The 26,947-nt window shown below is 44.8% G+C and overlaps 1 protein-coding gene across 1 annotated transcript in view; it reads right to left on the bottom strand.

The window, feature by feature from the left end:
- Positions 1-26,947, bottom strand: part of EML1 (EMAP like 1) — a gene marked incomplete at its 5' end in the record, with an annotated part of 141,004 nt that overhangs the window by 15,922 nt on the left and 98,135 nt on the right. The window contains 14 exons of the mRNA XM_079700288.1: positions 5,586-5,674; positions 8,457-8,524; positions 11,397-11,528; positions 11,785-11,910; positions 13,910-14,064; positions 15,599-15,698; positions 16,426-16,560; positions 18,068-18,163; positions 19,018-19,128; positions 21,006-21,075; positions 21,847-21,996; positions 22,578-22,707; positions 25,047-25,103; positions 26,018-26,046. Of these exons, the coding sequence (XP_079556414.1) occupies positions 5,586-5,674; positions 8,457-8,524; positions 11,397-11,528; positions 11,785-11,910; positions 13,910-14,064; positions 15,599-15,698; positions 16,426-16,560; positions 18,068-18,163; positions 19,018-19,128; positions 21,006-21,075; positions 21,847-21,996; positions 22,578-22,707; positions 25,047-25,103; positions 26,018-26,046 (1,448 nt within the window). The remainder of the gene's footprint in view (positions 1-5,585; positions 5,675-8,456; positions 8,525-11,396; positions 11,529-11,784; positions 11,911-13,909; positions 14,065-15,598; positions 15,699-16,425; positions 16,561-18,067; positions 18,164-19,017; positions 19,129-21,005; positions 21,076-21,846; positions 21,997-22,577; positions 22,708-25,046; positions 25,104-26,017; positions 26,047-26,947) is intronic.

Genomic DNA, 26,947 nt, shown 5'->3' with positions numbered 1-26,947 from the left:
GTGTTGACAAAACTCCCAATTCATGAGGCTATCAATGAGAGCACTCTGGGAGCAATCGATCACCTGTGCTCCCACAGGTTTTGTCTTCATAGGTGGTATTGGAATTGACCCACCTTCCCAAGGATGGGCACACAAATTTCTTAAAAGCTGACAAATAGAAGGTTTACTCTTATTGGGACATTATGTTACTCCATTGTCTGTACATCAGGAAATAGATGAACCTCCTTTGTCTCTTCATTACAGAGTCAAGAGAACCATGTTAGCAAGATACTAAGATACCTGGTGGCAAAATCTTTGGGGAATCTTAATTCCTAGTGCAGGAATATATGGTTTACATATTGTCACAAAAAAGATGATCAGAAATCTATCAGCCACCATTGGTTAAATAGCCAAAGAGACGGCAAAAAGCATTGCAGCACAACAGACATCCCTAAATTCCTTAGCCCAAGTAACATTAGATAACAGGGCTGCCTTAGATTTTCTACTGGCTAAACAAGGGGGTGTTTGTGCTATTATTGCTCATACTGTTTGTTGCACTTATATCAGTACCTCTGGAGAAACTGAGATGCACCTAGAAAGAATGTCCCAAAAGGCAAAACGGTTATAAGATATAAGAAAAACTGACCCTTTAAATGATCTGTTTAGTTGGCTCCCCTCAGAAATAGGCAATTTTTTTGCTCTGCTTTACAGATGATTATCATTTTCATAATGTGTATTATTGTTCTTTTCCTAGCCATCAAGTTACTCATGACATATATCACTGCTTGCTTTAAGCCTACTGCTAAAAGCACATGTACAATGTTTGCATGACAATTTGATACAACTGAAAAAATATATAGCCTATAAAATATTTCCCAATTAGCATACCTCTGTACTTGTTCACTGTGTCTGCTTAGTTTCCCCCTAATGTGGATAACTAGGCAAATCTCTATACATATATAAACAACAAAAAAGAGGCCAAGCACCAAGGGACATCATGGACACAGGGCAGGCAGATGTCCCTGACATCAAGAGACAAATATTTTGATCGTCAATGCTTTCTATTGAAAGATTTATGATCAAAAGAGGCAATTAATGCAAAGTTTTTCACATACTGAGATATGGAGAAGTCATTCTGGCTTATACATGATTTAACTTGAATTTTACAGTAACTAAAACAGTCTGTTTGTGGCTTATCAAACATACATCAAACATACATCTGCTTTAATCATTAAAGAAAAAGGTGCACTGACCAGAAGTAAAGAATGTCCATGTTAATTTACATTCCCACCAACAGTGCAAAAGGGTTCCCTTTTCTCCACACACTCTCCAGCATTTATTGTTTCTGGATTTTTTGATGATGGCCATTCTGACTGGTGTGAGGTGATACCTCACTGTAGTTTTGATTTGCATTTCTCTAATGATTAGTGATGTTGAGCATCCTTTCATGTGTTTGTTGGCAATCTGTATATCTTCGAACCTAGGGCCAGGACAGGAATAAAGACGCAGATGTAGAGAATGGACTTGAGGACACGGGGAGGGAGAAGGGTAAGCTGAGACAAAGTGAGAGAGTGGCATGGACATATATACACTACCAAATGTAAATAGCTAGCTAGTGGGAAGCAGCCGCATAGCACAGGGAGGCCAGCTCCGTGCTTTGTGACCACCTAGAGGGTGGGATAGGGAGGGTGGGAGGGAGTGCAAGAGGGGGTGGAAATGGGGATATGGGGACATATGTATATGTATAGCTGATCCACTTTGTTATAAAGCAGAAACTAACACACCACTGTAAAGCAATTATACTCCAAGAAAGATGTTAAAAAAAAAAAAAGAATGTCCATGTTAAAAATAAGGATCAAATGCCTCCTTTCCTAGCATGCCAAAGCTGTTACTCCTTCAAATGATAAGACTCCCTTCCTAGGCACCAGGTGCCATACTGACTCGCTGTGTACATGTTGATCTGTTTTTTTTTAACCTTGCAGAAATCTACCCTTGACTTGTTTGATGTTCTTTGTTCTGACAAGACATAAAACTCCTGAAAACCACACTTCTCTGGGGCAGTTCCTCAGTTATCTAAGAGGCCGTCTCCTGGGCAACAGTTTGACTCCAAGAAAGCTCTTTTCTACCCCTATTATAGACTGGTTTGTTGATTATTTCCCTCGACACTGCCTATGTCACTGACTGCAAAGGCAGCATTTATCACGGTCAAGCCTGGCAGCTGGAGTGTATTGGTCCTTCCCAGCATCCTGGGGGTCAGCTCCACCCATAAAGCTTAAGAATCGTTTGCTTTTCCTCTAGCTGCTAGCACAACATCCAGAACTTGCATGAGACTGAAGGAATGAGAAAAAAGCCCTCATAGTTTGATGTCTTCTCTTCTTAGCAAAGCACAGCTCAGGGAGCCACTGGGAGATGGCTGCAAATGCAGGCTGGGATTTGGCAGCAGTTTCCTGTGTGGCAGCCTGTGTTTGGGCATCTAATTGTGCGTGTGTGTGTGTGTGTGTGTGTGTGTGTGTGTGTGTGTCTGTAAAAAATCTGTAAATACCTGAATCTGAAAAGGAGCCAGCCGGTAATCTACAATAGTATAGCCCACGTGCCTGAAAAATCTCGTGTGCAACCAGAAAACTCATAATGATGATCACAGCGTGCTTTGCATCTAGTCAGATGCACTGTAGTTAGTTTGTCTGCATTCATGCATAACTGCTATTCACTGAGCATCTATTCTGTCTATGTATATATTACCTCCTCTTTGTACTCTGTTGCATCTCCTCTCAGCTCGGTGCTGGGTATACAGTGCTGAACAAAACACTATGGGACTGGGGGCCACAGCCTGAGGATCCGGGGCCACCACCACTGCCATTGCTGCTGATGACATCACATCACCCATGCCATCTGCACAATGCTCTGCTCTTCAGAGAACACGTTCACACCTCCTCTTCTGGTTGAGCCCCACAATAACTTGTCTGATTTGACAAGGGACAGCTGGCTAATGAAGAGAGGGCACTGGATCCACATGCAGGTTGCCCTGATTTGGCCCAGGCTCATCACCTCTGCCCCACACAGCCTCCAGTCAATGACTCTAAAGCCTGAGAGGCAGGGTTGCTGGCAGTGAGGGCTCTCTGGTCTCCAGGGGACAGTCATTAGTATAACTGACAAGAGATAGAAATGGACTCCCGAAAGGACCCTGCTATGTTAGCAGGAGCTAATAGATATCTGAGGGCTTTCTAGAAAAGCAGCTGTAGATGAGGCCCTCCTGCACTCAGCAGAGGTTCAAAATAACTAAGAAAATGATGAGAAGCACATAGGAGGATGCAAACTATTGCCCAGGATGAACAGAACGTAATACGACACTTAAAATGTCGAGTCAAGTAAGGTACTTCTCAACATGGAGAAAAGGTTCCCAAGGCGGCTGTGCAGTTGTCTGTTTAGGATGAGAGGTTATAAGTCTTTGGGTGCAAGGGTCTAAAAAGGGTATTCTTTCTATAAGGTTACCTCTAGAGAACAAGAACATAGCCCACCATGAGATAGGTACGACCGTCTATCAGCTTATAAAATAGAAGACTCCTACAGAGGGATGGCAATTCAGTCTTGGCCAAGTATTTCCAAGGACTAAAACTGCTATTTCCAGGAGTGTTCACATAGCTGAAGGTCCTACATATCACAGAGAAAGGGTGCTTCCTAAACCAAACGCATAAATGATGAGGCTTAGAAACAATGACCCACCCAGTAGCCACGAGCATCCCAGGAACCCAAGCTGTCAAAAGGACTCAGGAGCCAAACTGAAGTGGCCAATAAAGGATACATTGTTCCACGTACCATAACTATCACAGACTGGAACACACCAAATACACTTAAATTCATAACGGCACCCAAACCACCACCACCAGCAACTGATGGTTGTTCAAGGGAGCAGAGAACAAACTCACTATCTTGGAAACCGGTAAATAAAGGGAAAGAAACTAAGCATTTATCTTGGTTAACTCTACCATATGACTGGGTAACAAAATAGTATACTATTTGGGTAACAAAAAGTAGATGAAGGGAAGTTTCTCTTTATAGAAGTACTATATCTGATAAATGAAGAAAGGCTAAAATAGAAAAACCAGTCCCCTTATGGATCTAAGTGTTGGGCAGTGACGGCTCTAATGGCATAGACAGCGAGACAAGCAGACCTCATGTGTCTCTTGTAGGAAGAGGAGACCAATACACATAGAGCTGGAAGAGGATCTAGATCCCAAGTTACATTACAGGAAATACGGGGGACAGAGGGACATGTTAAGCAACACCACAGAGATGCACTCACAAAAAGCCAGAGTGTGGAAGATGCTCTGGGAAAAATGAAGCAGCTTGTTCAACAAATGAACTGCAAGCGAGGGTGGCGTGTGTTTGCCTGTGTGTGTGTGGAGGGAGAGAGAGAGAGAGGGAGAGAGAGGTGGGGGGCGCCTATGGAGTAAAAGAGACTTATGAGTACAAAATGTACATATGGGGACTTCCCTGGCAGTCCAGTGGTTAGAACTCCGAGCTTTCACTGCTGAGGGTGTGAGTTCGATCCCTGAGCGGGGAACTAAGATCCTGCAAGCCATGAGGCGCGGCCAAAAAAAAAGAAACCAACCAAAATGGACATATGATCAATGTTCCTAGCAGCATTATTCATAACAGCCAAAACACAGAAACAATCCAAATATCCCCCAACTGATGAATGGATGAACCAAACATGACATATCCATAAAATGGGGTACTATCTAGCAGTTAAAAAGGAATAAACTACTGATACACATACAATGACATGAATAACCTCACAAACATTATTTTCACTAAAAGAAGTCAGATGCAACAGGTGACGTGTTGTACGACTCCACCGATACGAGATGTTCAGAAAAGGCCATTTACGTTGCCTAGGGCTGGGGGTGGGAGTAGAGATTAGTGACTAATAGGCAGGGAGGGAACTTTTGGGGGTGATGGGAAGGTTCTAGAACTGGATGGTGGTGATGGTCACACAACTCTACAAATTTACTAAGAATCACTGAATTGTACATTTCATAAAGAGTAAAATACTGTATGTAAATTACACCTCAATAAAGCTGTTAAAAAAGGGTCCTCATCTTTTTTACATCTCTCTATTTATTAACATTAACAGATGAAAGGATAAGACATCTGGGAAGGGCTTCAGAAACAACATGGGAGGGGGCAGTGGGTGGGGCTGTGGGTGAACAAAATGGCTAAGAGTCGATAATTATTGAAGCTGGGTGATGGGTACATGGGGGTTCATTACGCTATTCTGTCCAATTTTGTCCCTGTTTGAAATTTTCCGTAATAAAGAGTTAAAAACACACAAGTAAACTGCTCCAAAGGCACCTGGCAAAAAAGCATGAGTGCATGAGAGGCTATTATAAATATAATAAAGGTTCTTTTTGACATGCTGAAACAAACAAACAAACAAACCCACACAAGCATAGGGGCCCGAAGAAGGGAGGTTGAGAACGCCCAAGTGCCACAATTATGTGCAGATATAGTTTAAATTTCCCTCTTGAGTGGGCTTGTGAATGTTTTTCTTTAAAGACATCTACAGAGAACTTCAATCTGTCAGAGTGAACGGACCGTATTCTAACCTGGTGAGTAACGCATTACAGACAGCTGTTCATTTCCATCCGTGTGGACGGTGACCAAGTCTTTCGTTTCTGTGTCAAACACGAACCACCTGTTGTAAACATGGGGAAGAGTACAAATCAATTGTTTAGTGAGAAAATGAAGTAAGACTATTACAGTCACAGCAAGGCTATTAAAAAAAATTAACCTAAGAGCTTAAAAATGCTCTGTATTTGCTTAATAAGAATTCTTATTCCCAGCTTTCATTTAAAGAAAATTTCCTACATATGAGCATTTCCTAAAGATAGGAACAGTAAACTGAGTACTATGGGAAATGATTCAGTTACTGATGCTATGGCAGGGTTCCCTGGTGTTTCAGTTTTGTCACTTACACATTAAAGGAGAGAAAGCCCTGGGCAGGGAAGATGAACCAACACCTACCCCCAGCCTGTGGCCAGAGGAAGCAGCAAAGGGGCCACTGCACAAGCTCACCCAGAGATCCGGCCCAGGGCAAGGCAGGATGGGTATAGGAGGATGGGGCTGGGACAACCTCCAGTGCTGCTGCAAGCAGAGCTGGGCCAGCATCTGACCTTCTGTGATGCTGGTGTGCAACCAGCTGGGTGAAAGAAATGACCCAGAGAATGGCAGAAGGGTGAGTAGAGGACTGGCCTTTGAATTTAGCCTCTCTGGGCTCAGTTTCCCCAACTGTAAAATGGGAATAAAGGCCCAGAATGACTTTGCAGGCCCAGCGTCCAATCAGTCAAGTTATAATGGACACGGAAGTGCTCCGAATCCTCTAATCAGGACACAGTACTCGGTCAATGTTTGTTAAATGGCGGGAAGATTGAACTCTCCTGCCCACATGTTCTCAAGTAGTGGCAGTGAGTGGGACCCCAGTGTTTTCAGGGATGAAAAAGAATGTGGACTCCCTGCTGCTGCTGTTTCAAACCTTGATGACACACATCCACTGGCGTGTCCATCGAGCCAGTCACTATCCACTCAGGGCCCTAATCAGCACCACTCAAGGGGACTGGCTGACCCCTGACGTCTGGATTTGGCGTCTCAGCTTTGCTTCCTTGCATCTTTAACAACCATTTACCTTTAATGTGTGCTATTTAACTTTTTTTTTTAAATATAAATTTATTTATTTATTTTTGGCTGCCTTGGGTCTTCGCTGCTGCACGTGGGCTTTCTCTAGTTGCGGTGAGCGGGGGCTTCTCTTCATTGCAGTGCGCAGGCTTCTCATTGTGGTGGCTTCTCTTGTTGCAGAGCACAGGCTCTAGGCATGCGGGCTTCAGTAGTTGTGGTGCGCGGGCTCAGTAGCTGTGGCGCATGGGCTTAGTTGCTCCGCCACACGTGGGATCCTCCCGGACCAGGGCTCGAACCCGTGTCCCCTGCATTGGCAGGCAGATTCTTAACCACTGCACCACCAGGGAAGTCCCTGTGCTATTTTTAACAGAGGTCAGAATAGAAGAAGCAAAGAGACCGGGCTGTCTGGGCTGTGCCTTTGAAACATCGTCTTAAACTGCCCCATCGAGAGCTAAGCCTGACCAGGACCAGGGGTGGGGAAGGCATAAACGGAGGGGAAGGATTAGGTTGCATGTTCCATCTCTCTTCCTCCTACAGGGCACTGTCTGCGATTCTGAGCAGCTGGCACTGTCCCATACCCTGTCCTGCCACACTGACTCAGCACGTAGCTGACGGCAGTAACTGGCTGGCAGCCGTTCATCAGAGCCTGCTGAGTTGGAAGCTTCAGATGTCTCTAAGAGAGGTCAAAGGAGTGTGTGTGAGTGTGTGTGTGTGTGCAAACATTTTCACGAAGGATTCTGTTGGATACAAGGGACCCAACTCTTAAGATGTTGCCACCTATGACTTATACATGGTTATTCTTTCTTTATACATACTCTAAGTTCCTAGCAACAGGATCTAAGTGGTATCTTTTTGAAGCATAGTTGCTGTACAATATTTTATAAGTTACAAGCATACAATGTAGTGATTCACAATTTTTAAAGCTTACACTCCATTTATAGTTATAAAATATTGGCTATATTCCCCATGGTGTGCAATATATCCTTGTAGCTTACTGCATACCTAATAGTTTGTACCTCTTACTCCCCTACCCCTGTGTTGCCCCTCCCCACTTCCCTCTCCGTAAGTCGTACGCTCTTTAGAGAGGAGGGGATCGCCAATGGTATATGAATTAAGCTATAATACGTGTAGATACTATGACAAACAATATAAAAGTATAATCAAATCTTATGAAGCAATGATATAATAATAACCACCGAAATCGCCTGCCAGGCAACCCCAGGAGCTGCTTCATCCATTGTCTCCCTCAGTCATCAGCGTACGGCCAGGCAGATATATCGTCACAATTTACAGAGGAAGAAACAAACTCAGAGAGGTTACGTAACTGGCTCAAAGACACACTGCGGCTAAGTGGTGAAGTTGGGATTCAAGCACAGAGCTAGTGCCTGGCATATCAGAGGCGCTTTGGCAAATAAGTGTTGGCTGAATCAAACATGAGGCTCAGGATCTGGGCAGTTTCTATAAGTCTGACAGGGCAGCAAGAAAAAGCATTTAAAATTCGCAGTGCTTTGAAATGCTTTGTTGCCCCATTCCAAAGTTGAGAAGCCCCACGATCCTGTGTGCGTGGAGCTGGGGCCTCTTCTGGGAAAGGGGTCCACAGCTTCCCTCGGGTTTTCCCAAAGTCCAAAACGTGAAGGGCCACTGCCTCAGGTTTCACTTTTGAGTTTGGACTTAATTCCCGGCAAGTCATTAGGAGCTGAGAGGGGCAGCCAAGAGCTACCCTGTGCCTGTCGCTGGGGAAACACAGACAACAAGCCTCTTTCCCATGAACTGTGAAAGCACAAGCCATGCTGACATGCACTTACCTCCCAGTCAGTGTTCCGACTGCAACCACAGACCCTGAAGGATGAAAACCAGAAGACTGAGCTGGATCCTAAAACATTGTAAAGGAAGTGTAAATTGATGGCCAGACACAGTGCGATCACATAAAACACACACAAGCACAGCTGTAATCCCTTAGGGCTACGTGGCCCCATTTAAAAAATCTCTTTTCTCTCCAGAGAGGAAAACATTTTCCTACTTTAAGGAAGGTCATGTCTCAATAATACTAAATTTTTATCCTCTTATAATTTTTCTGTCTTATATCCTTTCACAGCTACAGTAATCAGATGACAGATCAACAAAGACACGCTCTTCCTCCAAGTCTTGGAAGCTCCTTCAGTTGACCCCCATGCTGAATGGGAAGCTTGTGCTCGATCTGTCTGGAATGACGACCCCTGCACCCAATGCCATGAGGTTGATACTGGGTAAACGCCCCTCACTGGGTGCAAGACACCACGGTAGCCCTAGACGGATCTCGAGACGAGCAGAGCACATTCCAGGTTTGGCTCTAATGGGACATGTACGTGTTTGTTCCTGACAAGGTGGAACAAGACTGATGAGAGAGGTAAAAGGAGCTGGAGAGGGAGCATTAGGTGAAGTCAGGCGGGGAAGCTGGGCCGAGGCATCCCGGTGCTGGAAGCCTTTGACTCGGGCCTTCCGGTATAGGTGAAGGCGGATGTGGACACACCAATATTTTTTTTGGATCGAGTGTTAAGGGGCCAACAATATGGCCAAGGAGGTAGAAGCAACACAGTTTGGGGCATATTTGAGGAATGGCAGGTAGAGTCAGCGGGTTTACAGGGTGGGGAACGGGAAAGCGTACGGAGGATGCTAGTAATGTGGGCTGCACTGCCATGTCAAGGGCTGTGATCACTAGGAAAAACACAGTGAGAATAACTGTTTCCTTTCACTAAAAAGAACGACGTGATCGAGTCTATGTCTTAGATCACTTGGTAGGAGGGCTCAGGACAAACTGAAGTGAGAAGAGATTAATCACAGGAAGACCAAGAAAACAGGGGCACTGGAAATGGAAATGGAAGGAGGCACTGCGATACCACTGGAGAAACCGAAAAAAAAGAGAGAGACCAGAGAGAAACTCTTCAGGGGCTGAGGACCTTACTGCGATGCTTTTCCAAAGCGGGAGCTGTGATTAAGCTCAGGGCCTCCACGGACACACAGAGAGAAATCATGTGCACTTGAAGCTTTACTGCCTAGTTGATTTGAGGCTCATAACATTTTTGAGATGAAGACACTTGAGTGTTTCTGTCTAGTGGCCAGTGGGTAAAGAAGCTACGGAACTGCAGATCTTTTTGGGCTCCGGTTTGGCGCCCATGCCCTGATGCCAGGCTGGTCATGGAGTAACTGGCATTGCTTTCGGCCAGACTGCCGTGCAGACCGAGGCCACAGGGAAGGCTGCTCTCCTGGACCATCACTGTCCCTGCTGCATCAGTGGCTGCCAGCTCTGCACCAGCCCTTCATGTATTCGCCATTCCATCTGGTCCTCCAAGCCCCCGCCAGGGGACAGTCACGACATGGGATGCCACTTCCTGTAGCTATGCCCTGCCACTTGGGCCACTCCCGCTCTGCTCTCTGGTGGCGGTGTCACCCCCAGGTCTGTCATCTCAGTGATCAGCTCCCCCAGTGACCAGCCAGCTCCAGTCTCACACAGACCTTCTCCAAAAGCGAAGAGCAGGGGTTTCCCTGGTGGTGCAGTGGTTAAGAATCTGCCTGCCAATGCAGGGGACATGGGTTCAAGCCCTGGTCCGGGAAGATCCCACATGTCGCAGAACAACTAAGCCCGTGTGCCACAACTACTGAGCCTGTGAGCCACAACTACTGAGCCCATGTGCCACAACTATTGAAGCCCGTGCACCTAGAGCCCGTGCTCCGCAACAAGAGAAGCCACCACAATGAGAAACCCATGCACCGCAACGAAGAGTAGCCCCCGCTCGCCGCAACTAGAGAAAGCCCACGTGCAGCAACGAAGAGCCAACGCAGCCAAAATTAAATAAATAAATAAATTTATTTATTTAAAAAAGCGAAGGGCAGGAGGGCTGAAACATGGACCCAGCACGTCAGGAAATGCTGGCAACTCTGCGGGGGCTGAAAGGAGGACATGTGGGGTCTACAGAGGGGCAACCCCTTGCCTGGGGCTGGATGTGTCATTAAGGGTGCAAGCAAGATGGAAGGTGTATTTCACTCACTAAAGTATGATGTGGCAGAAGACCCTGACTCTGGGAGTCAGGCTGAGCTGGGGGTGAACACTGGCTCCATCATGGATTCAGGGACCTTGGTGAGCTATTGACTTACCTAAGCTTCAATTTCCTAATGAATAAAATCAGGGTAAAAAACTTCAACCTGCAAGGCTGCCGCAAGGATTAAGGATAATACATGTACAATGCTTGGTATGCAAACAGTGCTCGATAAATGCAGACACTGCTGTGTGGTATGTAGGGAAAGGATACTTCAGCACTCTGATGTACAATTGGAGTTCCTTTTGCAAAGGTCACAGACATGCCGACTTTAAACTTTACCTTTACCATCAGACTCAAGGTGCAGAGATAAATTAAACTGTACGCTGTTAGAATAGTTAATAAATTCTCATTCAAAAGGTACTCTGTAAATAGAATGCAGGCTCATAACGAGGGTTTTTCAGCCTTTAAGCCAGAAGAGATTGCACTTGGGAAACCCAGCAACCAACTCGGAAAGGCTCACTTGCTGTCCAAAAATGCAACAGCAAACTTCCGAATTACACGGATGAGACCACTTGAGGTAATGTTCAAAGCAGTGCAATTTGAAGGAGATAAAGTAAGTGACATTTGCTTTGGGACGAATTTATATCACTATTAATCTCATGCAAAAAAAAATCAACATGTTCCAGATGAATTTTTATAAGAAAGATGGAATATAACATGCATGTCTACCTCTATTATTTTGTCCCAGACAGGCCGGTGACCAACAGCGTCCCACAGGGTGGCGTGCCTGTCATGCCCACAGGTCAAGAACTGAGGTTTTGAGGCATGGATGGCCAGTCCCCAGAGCTCATCAGTGTGACCCTACAAAGAACCAAGACAAACAGAAGCTCTCTGAAATATTACAGCCAACACCCAGGAGCCCCCTGCAGGACCATGAACCATGGCTTACTGCACACTCTGGAATTTCTCCCATCTGTTTTTCTTCCTCGCTGACTGAAGCCGAGGAAGGTGATGTTAGTATAAAACACAGGAAAAATCTCCTCTTTGTAACTCTGTCTTATGTTCTACTATTGCACAGAATGGACGTGTTTGGTGGGCTTGCTGAGCTGGCGCGTACCTGAGTGATGGGTGTGAAGTCTCCGGACAGTGTGCCCTGTAGAACAAAGTTTCTGGTCGTGCCTATCAAGATCACGTCGCCTTTCCCCTCAGCCACTGTCCGTATGGGACCAAACTGTTCTGGAATCTGCATTGAAAAGATTTCAAATGTCATTAAATTCTTAGCTCCATCATTCAAAATACTTGTTTATTTATCACGATGACAGCTCCTATCACAATGACACACACACACGCATGTGCTATGGAGAGAGAGAAAGTACTTGAGCGAATGATCCCAAAGCTTACATTTAAACTCCAAACATTTAATATACCTAAAAAAAAAAATCAGCAATAGTAAGGTTTTTTTCCTTTTTTATAAATTTATTTATTTATTTATTTTTGGTTGCATTGGGCCTTCCTTGCTGCGCACGGGCTTTCCCTAGTTGAGGTGAGCGAGGGCTACTCTTCGTTGCGGTGCGCGGCCTTCTCATTGTAGTGGCTTCTCTTGCTGTGGAGCAAGGGCTCTAGTCGTGTGGGCTTCACTAGTTGTGGCTCACGGGCTCAGCAGTTGTGGCATGTGGGCTCAGTAGTTGTGGCGCACGGGCTTAGTTGCTCTGCAGCATGTGGGATCTTCCTGGACCAGGGCTTGAACCCACGTCCCCTGCGTTGGCAGGTGGATTCTTAACCACTGCGCCACCAGGGAAGCCGAGTAAGGTTGTTTAAAAAACAAAGACTAAAACATTTTTTTCTTGACAAAATATAAAAATAAGAAACACAACTGAGTAGTTTACTCTTTACTTGTTATGACTTCTGATAGCAGAACCAGGTAAAATTTGGAAAGTAAAGAATATGTAACCTGCTGTAATAAGAGTTCCTAAACATTTTTTATAACTTAAAAGGATAAATTCTTTGGCAACTTCATTTAGTTTTGAGATCCACTGCTCATGTTGGCAAACATATATGATTATCTAAGTGTTAATAAAAATAATTTCAAAATACACCAGCCAAGAACAATTTACTATGATAAAATAAACAGAGGTTCTTGCACTTTATAAAAAGAACAAAAAATCGCAGTGAAAGCCTGCGGTGGACTCCAGGCACTGCGGTTCTGGGACGGTGAGGCGCAGCCTGTTCTCATACAAACTGTCTACTTCCAGCACACTTTGTTAGCACAGACTGGAGAAAAGTTGATAACAATCCATGCTAATGAAGAGGAGTTATAGGTACTTAAAAATGATGAGTATCTTCTATAAAACTAGGTGAGACTTTGGAGTATTTGTTATGATTATAATGTAACTTGGGTTCATCAAATGCTGGTCAAATCTTATTATAAAAAATGCTACCGCAACTAAAGTCTCCATGAAAGGAAGGTGATTTCCAAGACTCAGATGAAGGCCTTCCTTTATGAAGAGCAGGAATCAACAAAACCAAATTCTCATACTGTCAGAGCACCATGCCACGCTGCTCTCTGATGTAACTGTGCTGTGTGCATCTGACTTAGAAGTTGGAAAAGTTCTACAAGGTGTCCATGCTATGCTAGAGAGGAAGAAACTCAACCTTCGGATTGATGCCGACCTTGATATCTGTCTGCTCATAATTTCCCAGGGCCTGGGGGAGAGAAAATTCAGTGAGTGTGTAGAAGGAATATTGAATTTCTTGCCTCTGGCCCCTGTTGGAGTCCAGGTCTGCTCACCAGGTAATAAGGAGGTGAAAGAGATGCCAAAAGGGGTCAGAGCTCTAGAGATGGTGTTGGCACTCAGCCACGCACAACGTAAATACTCAGTAAACACTAGTTCAAAGTGAAAATGTCTCCAAAGTAACACGATGGAAATTAAAGTGAAAAGAGAAGAAACGTTTTAACGATTAATCAAAATGTGGATAAATGTTCCCTTGGAAAAGTGAGATTGGGTCTTTGATAAAAATATTCTAGATGTGAAACGCAACCACCTCACATTTTATAAACCTAATTCCCTTTTAGTACTTAAACTGCCTTTGTGATTTTAGTAAAATACTACCCCGTTTAGGAAAATTTTATCTAAACAATTCTCAAAACGGTAAGCTGAAGATTTCAAACTAACAAGGAAATTGGTCAGTATTAACAGTTTAACGTTCAAAACGAATGTCAACAGCATGACTTGCTGTCTTACCTCGGTTTTATGAAGTTTCTGGTAGTTTCCATCCCAAGAAATGAGCTTCCGGTCCTTCCCTCCTCCCGACACCAGCGTGCCGTCCCTCAACATACAAAGTGCAAAAATACCGCCCTCGTGGGCCCCTTGAACTGCGTAGCTTATTCGATTCGTACCTAAACACAGCAAGACCAAGCTGAGGACATCGTCAAAGGCTCACCTCTGCCCATCTCATTTCAATTTTGTTTTAAAATGCGATACTGTCAGTTAGAACATCATTGCAGTGTGAATCTATCAAGGATCCACTTCCTAGAAGTTCCCAGAGCACCAGACAAGCACGAACTGAATTACTTTATGATTAAGGAAAACAGGGGGAGGGGTTTGGGGGGAGGGACAGACTGGGAGTTTGGGATGAGCAGATGCAAACTATTATACAGAGGATGGGTAAACAACACGGTCCTACTGTAGAGCACAGGGAACTGTAGTCAATATCCTGCGATAAACCAGAACGGAAAAGAACATGAAGAAGGATATATATGTATATGTATAACTGAATCTCGTTGCCGTACAGCAGAAATTAACACATTGTAAATCAACTATACTTCAATAAAATAAACTAAGAAAAAAATAATTAAGGAAAACATGCTAACACGAAGCACAGTGTGTGAAGAGTACAGCCAGACTACATGTGGCTGAGAAATGAGCTGTGTGTCTCTGGACGAGTGACTTAACTGCTCTGTCTCAGTTTCCCCCTTGGTGTGATGGGGCTACTGCTTATCCCACTGGATTGTTCTAGGGGTGGAATGAACTGATGTATACATAGAGTCCATGGCACCCAGAGTAGCAGGGATACTACAAAGGTCACCATATTAATCTGAAATTACACTGATGGGTCTGTTTTCACCTTCACCCCCAACTCAAATACTAAGATCCTTGAGGACAGGGATGGTGCATTTCCCCTTTTTTCCTGGCACATGGTAAGCACTCATAAGTGCTCACTGAAGAACTTCCCTGGTGGTCCAGTGGGTTAAGACACCGAGCTCCCAATGCAGGGGGCCCGGGTGCGATCCCTGGTCGGGGAACTAGATCCTGCATGCCGCAACTAAGAAGTCCGCATGCCGCATCTAAGACCCAGTGCAGCCAAAATAAATAATAAGTAAGTAAATAAATAAATATTTTAAAGTAAATAAATAAATGCTCATTGAACTTGACCAAATAAATGTTTCCGAGTAAGGAGACCTCCTCACCACACTGTTTGCCCACTGACAGCGGGGATGCCCACCTGACTCATACGTATGCTCAGCATCTAGCATGCTGCCTCAGATACAGTACTCAACCAACGTCTGCCAAGCACTATGTGGACCAGAGAAGTTAAATACTGTAGAGCTAAATAAACAGTCTTTGATGACTTCATCATTATAAGTTGTTATCAGATCTCTTAAATAAGCTATTAATTCCATTAGAATATCTTGGGCTTAAGGCGCCTTTTAGAGCGACAGAAGTCCACAGCTTACTAGTCTCATTTTCCTCAGTCCCAGTGTTTTGGTTCCAAGTTACACCCGCACACATGCATGTATGTACCTATGTACCCTGGAATCGAATAGTAAACCTGGAAATGAGATTAACAGACAATTCTTACAGGAGCCACGTTCGGCTTCATACTTATAACATCATCCAGAAATGTCTGCTTTGGGAGGAATCACTTGTTACCTTTTCCCCATACCAGGATGTTGCCACTTGAATCTCCGGTGATGGTGTCACCATTTTCAGAAAAAGTCACACAGAGGACAAACTTTGGCTTTTCTTGCTTCTGCAGAATATTGTAAAAGAATACGTGTATACAATCAAGACATCCTTTTGTTCGTATTAATACCATCTAGAAGCACAGTCACCCCAAGCCGGAGAGTGTCAGCTTCTGCTACCACACTGTGTGCCTTTCATTCTTATCCACCATTACGTAACTTATGCCCTGAGATTCTCTGGTCTAAAATAAAGAGATTTCTGGTACTTATCAGGTTGAAGGCAGCTCGAGCAGAGGAGGGTGTTGGAGAGGCTAAGGGGCCGTGTTGCCGTGACTACAGCCTGAAGGATGGGCCTGGCATCCTCTAACTCAGCCTCTGGGCCCACAGGGCAGCAGGTGCCCTCCCGGTGCTCTCACAAGGCCTGCAGACGCTGGACTAAATGGCACAGAGACTGCCCATCGCTCTCTGCAGAGCCCCACTGGGGTCTCCTGGGCGCCTTCTTCCTTGCTCTTTGCAGCCAGCAGGCCTCGGCGAGGGCCTGGCCCCTGGGCATCCTTTCCTGGTGCTTCTGCCTGCGTGGATCCTTCCTTCTCAGCATCACCAGTGTTATCCATGAGACACGAGGGGCTCCCCCACTCTGCCGGGGATGTCCAGGAACAGTCTTTATCATGACACCCCCGCATTTGCCAATTAAAACAAATTCTAGCGCTGGGATGCCTCAAACCTTCCTTAAAAGCTAGGTGACCGCAAGTACCATCGGTGAAAAATAAAACGACAGATGCAATTTCACTTTACCTCGAATAATCCTTGCTTCTTAATAAGGGAGCTTCCTTCTAGTGTCCAAAAGTAGAGATGGGATTTTCCACAGGTAACAATTATATTCGTGTCCGTGGGGTGGAAATCCGCAGCAAACACAGCTTCATTAGAACACTTTGTGCAAAACAGGAGAATCAAATGTCTCAAGTCTCTTAAGACACTTAAGAAAATAAATACAATCTGAACCACAAATAAATAATTCATCAAGGTAAGCACTAGGCCTCTTGGTATTTTCTCCCACTGAATTCATCTTTTGTAATCACTGAACTTGTGTCTGTGCGTGCCGACCCCTCTCCTCGTCTGTCTCCCCCACTGCACTGAGCCCTGAGGATGGGGCCACGAAGTCATCCTTCTGTATGGGGACTCACAGGAACTGGGACACAGCAGGCACACAGTGAGCTCTGGCTGAAGGGGCGGCCGGGGAATTAAGAAGCGCAGGTTCATCGCCATCTAGTGATCGGAAGCGCCCCCGAGTCTGGATCTTATTCGGCTCCATCGCTCCTGGCCCACCTTGGCTGCCCTGTCTGTCTGGGGAGTCCCTCCCGATTCTGATCCCCAGAACTCTGCCGGTGGTTTGGCGACCAAGCCTGGAATCCAGTAGGGGATCTGGCTCTTTGGGGGCCACGTCACCACCCTCACCCTGCTATCTTGATTTCCACGACTTGTACCCTGGTCCCATGAATCTGACCCTGATGGCTCTTCTGCTTGGTAATTCAGTTATACATTCTTAAGCCTGGACAATAACTTGCTCTGATTGCTTCCAACCCAGCGACATGGCAAGAACTTAAAATACTTGAGCAGACTATCAGAAGGCACAGATATAGCATAAAAAGTTATTTAATGCCTTATTAGAATACAGGGTCTGCATCCCACACACAAACAAGAGAGAAAGTTATGTAAGTGAGGGGATCCAATGGTGCTCCTAATCTTAGGTAAGTCAGGTGGCCCAGTGGTGATGCTAATCTTAGGTAAGTCAGGTGATCTAAGGTTAATGGATGCCAGGGTGAGAAACGTGAAGTCAGTCCTATAAAAATAGATCCAGTCATGGTTTTAACAGGAGGAAAGCATAAGAAAGCTCAAGGAAAGTACACTGACATAAGGAAAGTCCAGTGGGTCCCACTGCAGGAAGAGCCCTGCTGGGAGGACCCCATTTCCGAGTCCGCTCAGCTCGGGACAAGCCCCGTGCTGGCTGTGCTGCCCTCCCCGTCCCCCTGCTCCCTGCCTGGCCCTCCCGCTGGGCAGCAGGCACATCTCACTTGTCACCATTGCGCCCGTGTCTCCTCGACACGTCTGTGCAAAGGGGACACTCGGCATTTGTGGATGACGGAGAGAACGTGAGCAAATGAGCGATGGAGCAAATTAAAAGGGTGATGACTGTAAAACGAGGAAGGAAAACCCTTATAGACGCTGTGATGAGAAGAAGAAACCCTACCGGGCCTTGGGAATTGGGAGCGGGGGCCGGGGGCCCGAGGGCTTCTTGGTGAAGGGGTCCTGCCTGGGGGCCGTGGCGGGGACGGAGCCCACAGCCCACCGAGACACAGAAAGCTGGCCAGGAGCCAGCAGGGGAAGGCTCCACATGGGAAAAGGACAGCACAGCCTGACATGAAGCTCGGAAAGAGACCTTGACATCCGCCAGCCTCTCTTCCTTTTGCCAGTCCCACACGGACAGCACGTGGTCATTGGAGTCATCCACGGCACAGAGGTTGCTTCCTCCATTCTGGAAAAAAAAAAGGTATTCACAGGAAGACTACATTTCAGAATAAACTAGGTTGAGAGTGATTAAAAAGGAACATAATTTTATTTTTAATAAAGAGTCCACTACATCTTCATTAAAGAATATTTACCCACCACCGTCGAGACCTGCTTATGACTTGGGCACACAGACAGTGGGAGCAGGGGAGTGTGGGGTGACAAGGGACAAGAGCGGGAGGGAGGGGTCGGGGGGCGAGCTTCACCACTGGTTCTGTTAGAACCAGCCTCCTAGGGGCTGCAGAGCCCCCGCCCAGGAGGAGGAGGCATCTGTGGCTCCAGGACACAGGTCTGCGCTGAGCGAGGACCAGGTTACCGCAAGGCCGTACAAGGGGAGGGGGCGCTGGGGGTGAGGCGCACGGTGTACTGATGTGAACGTATGCATGTTTCTGAACTGGCTGAACAAGTGCTTTAAAGGGTGGCTCTGTTGAATGGGCACATCCTGAGGAAGCCTGGGAGACCACGAGGTCTATCCAGCCCCTGCTTACGGCCAGGCAGCGAGCCAGGCTGGCTGGGGACCGCACAGACAGGCAGGGGACACTCAAGCCCAGAGCAGGCAAGACTGCTCCAGGAGCCTGAAGACAGTGTGGCTGCAGGGCCTCTTCTCATCACCGTGGAAATGTCTGACTGGGAGCGTGTGTCACCGAGGGGGAGCATGCGACCTCTGAATGAGGGGACCTGGGATGCGGGAGGTTTCAGAGTCCAAATCTGTACATACACCTGGGCAGTTACGGGCGTGTTAACTCTCTCCCCCTTCAACCTTGAGCTGATTCTCTCCTCCCTGTGGACAAAGGCTGCGATACCCACAGGGCTCATACTTACGGATTTTGAGAACGCGATACAGGTGACGGCTCGGTCAAAAAACCCGATTCCCATGACGTGCAGCGTATTCAGCGTCACGGAATCCCAGATGCGCACGTTTGGGGGCAACTGCTGCTTAGAAAACAATGCAGAGTCAGCCACTGTCTACAAATTGATCTTTACCTTGAAATTATGAGATTACCTTAATGTTGTCAAAAAAAAATTTTTTTTAATGCATTTGAGGACTCTGCCTTTTAATATAAATAAAACATTCCCCATCTCTCCCAGAGGTCGTGGCTCCTGGGGCCAATTTAACTTTAGGAGAGGTCTACCGAGATTTAACTTGCACAGGCTCTGGACGCACAGGCTCACGGGCCCAGCTGCTCCACGGCATGTGGGATCCTCCCGGACCGGGGCACGATCCCGTGTCCCCTGCATCGGCAGGCAGACTCTCAACCACTGTGCCACCAGGGAAGCCCCCGAGCTTTAACTTTTGAAGAGCCCGTTATTGCTAACTATACCAAAGGAAGTGATATTCTCATTTGTATATCGAATGCGTCTGAGTTTTAAAAATGAAAAATGACGAAGAAAATGGAGTCTCATTTAAGGGTTGTTCTTGCACAGTCTGTATCATTACTAAGGATCAAGCGTGGTTCAATTCATCACGATGGTCGCCACCAACGGTATTAAGAGCTTAACATCCTTGGGCCCACAGGAAATTGATTGTACGCAAACGAAAATTTAGAATTGTTATGATTAGTTCAAAACCCTCTCAACTGTGTTAATGTTTCTCTTCCTTAATAGAAGAAAGCATCACAGAATAATCAGCAGGTTTATCAAGAAAAGGACTAGCATTGTACCCCGTAGACGGGTGAACTAGGTTCTAGGCTGGACTTGTCTCTAAGTAGCTGGGCGTCCGCAGACAGTCCCTCGGCCTCTCCAGACTTCTCCACTTGTAAATGCAAAGGGATGGTTCAGAGAGCGATGACATTTTCTCTGGCTCTAAGGTTCTGATTCAATTTCAAGGCCAGAAACTGAAATACACAGTTAATCCACTAGAGGGGAGGAACAAATGATTTACTACTAATTTCAAATAACTTTTAAAGATCATTTAACAGTAAAAAAAAAAAAAAAAAAAAAAAAAGAAGATGAAGACGCTGTTCCCTCTGTGTTTACGGAATAGTAGTCTGATTTCCACTGTTCCTGCTACCTCCTTTCAAGTATAGGGTTTTAATGGAAAATAGCATAAATATTTAAAATTTGATGTTATTAAAATATTTTCTGAAAAATGGTAGCACTCATGATAAAAATGGAAGAACTTAATGTAATTAGTTTCAGATCATACATTGTGCATGGATACACAATGCTATACAAAAATAGACATCAGAAAAGTTACAAGAAGTTTTGGATAAGACATGACAATGACCACAGATTGTGGTAAATAAGTACGCGGAAGCCAGTTTTGAGTTGTTCTATTTGTCAAATTCTACTAGCTCCTTCTCTGATTCCTTAAAATACAAACTGAAGTCTTGCTGAAGTGCTTACAAAGTTCGTGCTAAAATCCTTCCAGCAGCCCTTATAGGTTACACCCAGATACAAATTCCATGGGTTGAAGACATGATTACAGGGAATTCATGGCAAAGGGCGTCTGAAATTCACTGAAGAGGCAACGTGCCCCAAATTCAAATGATTATTTATTATGATTTTAACTTTGCTTATTAAATGTGTACTTAACATTTTAATGTTTATCATGTGCATAAATAAGTATCTTAAGAGTTAATGGATTCTTAGGCAAGAACAATGCTATTTAAAAATTAGCTGAAACTAAGGTGAGCTCAAGGCGTTTTTAAAGTCAGTGTAAGAACTTTAATTTGCAATAAAAAATTCAAAATGAGGGATTAAGAAGTACTCAGGCATTTTATATCTAAGCAGGCTCATTCGTCAGCAAAATTTTCAGAAAATTATTTTGTGTTACCAGTTCATTACAAAAATATTAAAATATAACTCACTTTTCCATCCTTAGATGTGCCTGCAACTTGTCCTGTGGCTATCGTGATCCTATCAGGATGTACTGCAAGGCTAAAAAGAGATATTTAAAAAACATCTACTCTTTAAAGGTAAGCTTCACTCTTCCCTTGATCAAATATAATCCGGTCAAAAATTTAAAAGTAAGATATACACAGTGCCTAACTTCTTACAGACTCATGATAAATTCTCTAAGCACCTCATTTCACTTCATCTTAATTCCTTTATCTATAGAGAATTTTCAAATTCAAAGAAGAAGCACCCTCTGCTTGGGAAATACCATTTCAATCTCAGAACCACTTCATTAGTACACAATCTTTATTAAGAAGTCATTTGAGTATATCAAATAGCAAAAGCATCATCTTTTTCCAACAGCATTTTAATAACTGACCAGGGAGTCAGGATAAATAGAAATACATAAATCTATCTATTCATCCATCATCTTTCCCAGATACATAAAATCGCTACCAAAGGTATAAATGAATTATAGGAATGGCAGACCCAGACATACACATGAGGCAAAACATTTTTATTAAAAAATAAAGACCCAAATTAGAAGCCGTTAGCATGAGAAGGCCTCCAGATAGGGGTCTGTTAGAGCTATTTGTTTAGGTAACATGGTTGGTTAAGATGATGTGTTATAAGGATAGAAAACTAAAAAGGTGTCTTAGAGAGTAGGCTACCCAGAACACAAAGAAGAGTTTTCCCCAAAGATCCTATTTTCTCAGATCCCTTTCTTTCTCTTTAGTTATATCCCATCACTGAACCCTTTCTGCCAATGCTCTTCCCACAGGTGTCAGAGGAATCCCAGTTTTGAGGACTCACCACTTCACGTCATCATTATGGCCCGTGTAATGCCTCTGAAGCTGTTCTTCCACATCGTACAGCACCACCACGGATGCGATGAAATACACCGTCTCGCCCGTTGGAAGCAAGTACAGGTTGTTACGACAGTCTCGACCCCTGTACCCATAGCTTCGTGTACGTCAAGACAAAATAAAAAATATGTTTTTTTAAAAGTAAAAAATAAAGTAAAATAAAATAAAAACCCAACTCTTTCACATGCTTTATTTTCCTGTCTTTCATTTCTTTCTTCTTGGAAGCTCATTCACGTTCCCAAATCTCATACCATGAAGGCTCCAGCAGCTTTATTTCAAGAATGCTAGTCATACGGCTGACTCAGATTTTTGTGGCTTAGATTTTGTGGGAGCTTTTTCGTTTTCTTTTTTGTAAAGGGTATTATACCTGTGCTACATGTCCATTTAATATAAGCCATATACTGTATTTCCTTCATTTAGTACTGGGTTCATCCTCATGTTCCTTCTTTAATTAGTCGGTGTTAACTTGAAGTTAGGCTCCCAAGGTTGGCCAAGTCCCTACTTGGCTGAGGGGGGGAATGATAGTCCTTCCTTCCAGGGTATCCCTCTTTCTTTCTTTGGGTTTAAAAACTTTTTGCCAGCACAGATTAGTTACATGATTTTCTACAGCTGAATTTCGATAAAAGCATTCATCGACTGATTACTTCGTGTAAGACTTAATCAACGAATAAAGGATACACCCATTCCAGCTTAAGTCTCTTCGTTGGTAGTTCTACTTTTGCTTCCAAACTGTAAGAATCCACTTGATCTTTGGGCATGTGCATGGTAACAGGGCGTCCACGAAGAAACATTTTTACATATCCTTCTTCTATGAAAAGAAAAAAGAGGTCAGTAAGATACCTCAGTGCCCAGCGTACCTGAAAAAAGGTTCTGTTTTCTCTAGCCTTTCAATGGGAAAGCCGAAACTCTGCCCTTTATGTCATTTCTGGTTAAAGTCCTAGGGAAAACTACCTAAAACACAAACGGTTTGAAACAAAATTTTTCATCTTGTTTGCCTTTGACATTCTGCTTACTTAAGTAATGTAAGAAATTGTAAAAGGCAGGGAAGAACGGGATTCCAACAATTATTTTCCATGAGAGATTTTAGTGATTACGTTTCATCATCAGGAGGGGGAAAAATGCCACCCCCCCCAAAAAATTACAACTAACACAAGAAATCCACTTAAATTCTTTATTGAGTTCAATGTATATACAATTTCAGTATCAAAATTCATAAAATATCTTTCAATATTTAAATTGGTGTGTTATAGCGCAATGTAAAAATGTGTCTTTATGTATCTTTTACACTGGACAATTCTTTCAAGTGTAAAGAACACAAAATCAGCAGACGTACATGCTAGGATGCATGCAAAAGGAAAATGCTCAAAGAAAAGCTAGAAATAGAAAACCAAAGAACAAAAGACCCATTAGAGAGAGAAACTGGGAAATAAACCTTTCTTAAACAAACATTTTTAATAACAAAATAACTTATGATGTTTTGATAAATTATAGGGATGAAAGTAAAACCCAGTAATATATTGACAAGGGGCAACTCTTGGACTTTTAAAAAGAAACGACTTCGGGTTTTCTGGCTACAGTTTTCAGGATATAATAAGAAAATGTCTTGTGAGCTCTTGATGAATTCTGTTCTGATTCAGAACTCACTGCATCTGATGCTTCACTGCAGATCAAAGGACTGGGTCTTAATGGCATTTAAATTGGGTAGTTGGGACCACGGATATCTGTACATCACTCAACAGAAAAATCCTCCGCAGAGAGGAAATTGCTGAGGAAGTCATAAAGTAATTATAGTGTCGTAAGTACCATATTTACAAATTAGTTTTGTAAGTCTTATTCCTAAGGATCTGCAAACAATGCCATATGCAACATTGCCTAAAAGTTGAGAGGCCATCCCACTTTTATGTTATGGTGTGCGTGCAATTCAGGTCATAAATGCATGCATGTGATACACTCTTCACTCCTGCATACAGCGTGCCAGTTGCTGTGTTCTGTGATCCTCCTCCCCAGCTCTGCCGGGACTAGCCCATCTGAGGCCCACAGCACTGCAGGCTTTCTTATCACCCCCCCACCCCACCCCAGGTCACCTCAGATACTGCTGCCAAACCTGTCAAGGCCCACAGTGGATTCAGAATCCTTCTCCCACTCTCTTACCTGCTGGACCCAAAGCTCTAACTGCCCTGCCCCGCTCTTCCCGTACGTGACCTCATTGGCCACAGCTACCCCCCACCCCGTGGACCCTTCTCTCTCTCTGCCACCTACACACCACTCCGTGCCTCTACCCATGCTCGCCTCAGCTGACCTCTTCCTTCCTTAATCCCTCACCCAAGTCTCAGCTCATCAGACAGTGTGGCTACCTCAACTGAAGACCCTAAAAGCACCCAGCAGACCGACAAAAGGGGGACAAAGAGGGGCGGGTGTGACAGCTTAAATGACAAGCGATTCCGTTAATTCTCTTTGTAAGGGGAATCATGGAATGCAGATTCAGAATAAAGGGAATATAATGCTATCCCACAGCACACACAAGAAGCCTAGTATGGGTGTATATAATCAACGTAAGTGAAACATCTACTTGAGTATATCGTTGTTATGTGCTGGTAAAGTCCTTATGATGGAGGTTTGCTCACTGGGCAGTTCTACAACACTGGACTGGGCAAAAAAGCGCTGGAGTTAGCCTTGGCACTGTTTTGTACTGGTAAGTCAGACATTCTACATCTAAAATAAAAAACGCAGCAAGGGAAAGCAATGTTTTTTTTTGTTTTTTGGGGTTTTTTTTTTCAGGCATATTAGAATAACAGCACACACCCACCAAACCCAAAGGTGCTAGAGGGAGCGGCCAGCAGCAGTGCAGGTTTCAAACAGTGGGGCATCCAGGGGTTGCCCTATAGCTCTCTTAAGGTTCATACAGATTTTAAAAAGAGTTCCTATAATCAGCCAATAATCAATCAAGATCCAATTTATAGCTACTCATTAAAACCCACCCAAGTAAATGCTCAGGAATGCTTTTAACTTCCAACGAATCAAAGTGGTTTGCATCACAAAAACATTTTCATACAAGGAGACTATCTGTTGGCCTGTATGAAAAGAGTTTCTGCAGCCTGGGTCACAGCTTTGCTCAGAGAGCTATGAGGTTTCAGAAATGCCGCCTACCTTTGCAGTGTGTCACCCGGCGTTTCCCTTGTGATTTCGGAGACAGAGACAGAAGTGCTGGGTAAAGAGACGATGGGGCACTGCAAGAGTGACTGGCCTGCCGGGGAGCACTCCCGAGCCCTCAGGCCGAGAGGCTCCCGGCCCCCTGCTAGAAAAACCTGGACACATTTCGGGGATTCTGACAAGTGCGCTCCAGACCTAGCTCTGCAGGCTTAGGGCAATTACATTTTCAGTGAGTAATTTCATGCTTCTTGAAAACGAAATGAATACTGAAGCACATGCGGATAAATAGGAAAGTCCGACTTTCATGTTTCAATTGTGCACTTAAGGGGGAAAAAGAACTTGGAAAATTAAAGGAATTTACTTAACCCGTTGCACACTTGTCAATGATTTTGCGTTTTTAAACACACTTTCAAATAAGGTTACTATTCTCAAAATAGCAGCTCCCTTATTATAAAATGTGTTAGAAAAGACATATAGAAAGATATATATGAACTATTAGTTTGCAGTTTAGGAAATCAAAGGCAGAAAAGGAAAAAAACGTTGCTTTTAGACAAAGTTATAACTGGATGCATCAGAAACTTTCCCCTTCAGAGAAATGCAAATGTTGATGATGGGGGGGAGCCCCATTAGTAAGGAAGGGGTAACAAAGGCAACAGGAGTCTTTTAACCTAGAACTTTTGTTTCAGTATAATGGCATCTCAGTCCTCCTCCTTATGGATGTATCTTGAATCGGTTTAAAGGGGGTGAGTAAAGGGTTTAGTCTTTATGACCATCTTCTGGGTGGTCTGTGTATGACGTGAGCCATCAGACCCCCAGGTACAGGCTGACAGTGAGCGCTCGGCCCCCAGTCCTGCCACATGGACCCCCATGTTCTCCCGTCCCAGCTGCCCCTGGATAACTACTTCTTATGGCCCCTCGAGTTCTGAGGTGAGTGAGGGGCGCCCGCACCAACATTCAATCAGCCTTACCTGCGCTGAAGACCGGCTCCTTGGGTTTGCTGTGGAGATAAAACCAAACCAGTTTGTGAAGGGAGGCTGGGGGTGGTGGTTAGTCCCATTCACAGAAGACCCCACACCCCACTAGCTGCCGCAGTTTGTCACACGGATGCTGTTAAAAAGAAAAACAAAACCACGTAACTGCAAAGAGGAAGAACGTAAAACAAAAATGTCCAAAACCAGGTGCCAGAGACGACAATCCCGACTTTATTGCCAAAGCTGTGCTTTTTATGAGAGCAAATAAAGGTTTGGAGACGGAAAACATGTGGTTCATCACGACGGGAACAGCCCTGCCTAAACATGTAGAAAGGTTTGTTTTCCTTCCCCACGCTCTTCTGGCAGATCATTTGAAGAACTTACTTAAAACTAGCAAACTCCTGTCACAGGGGCTTTGGGGAGAGAATGTTAGCGCCCAGCTCCCAGCAGGGATGGGTACGGGGTGGGCGGGGCGGGGGGAGATGAAGGGGTGGGAGAAAGAATAAGGAATGTCAGGGTGTGGCCACATCCTGGGACGTGCGGGGATCCCCACTGTGGGCCCTGGCCAGGCCGAGAGCCCCCATGACTGCACCTGGGAGACCAGAACCCCAGGGACTGAGGTCATCCCTAGGGGCAATCCTCCCACAGGACGAGCCTGCATGGGGAGTCCCCCCAAGTGCAGGAGCGCACAGCCCTCCCTGTGACAACCCGACAGCCGCCTGTGGGAAGACTGTCACCTCGCGCCAGACAAGGGAAGGGACTCCCAAGCACGGCAGGAAGTGCGTCCTGTTCAAACACAGAGCCAGTGCTTGAAGCCAAGCCTGTGAGACTCTGATGTCCACGCCGTCTTCCAAGGTACCCCTACCCCACCAGAGTACCTCCCGCTTTAAGATGTGGAACAAGACACAGTAAATAAATGAAACCCGT

Source organism: Hyperoodon ampullatus (assembly GCF_949752795.1).
Source record: "Hyperoodon ampullatus genome assembly, chromosome: 3".
NCBI classification, from domain to species: Eukaryota; Metazoa; Chordata; class Mammalia; order Artiodactyla; family Ziphiidae; genus Hyperoodon; species Hyperoodon ampullatus.
Note: the sequence above shows the minus strand (reverse complement) of the source record. Positions and strands in the feature narration are given on the sequence as shown.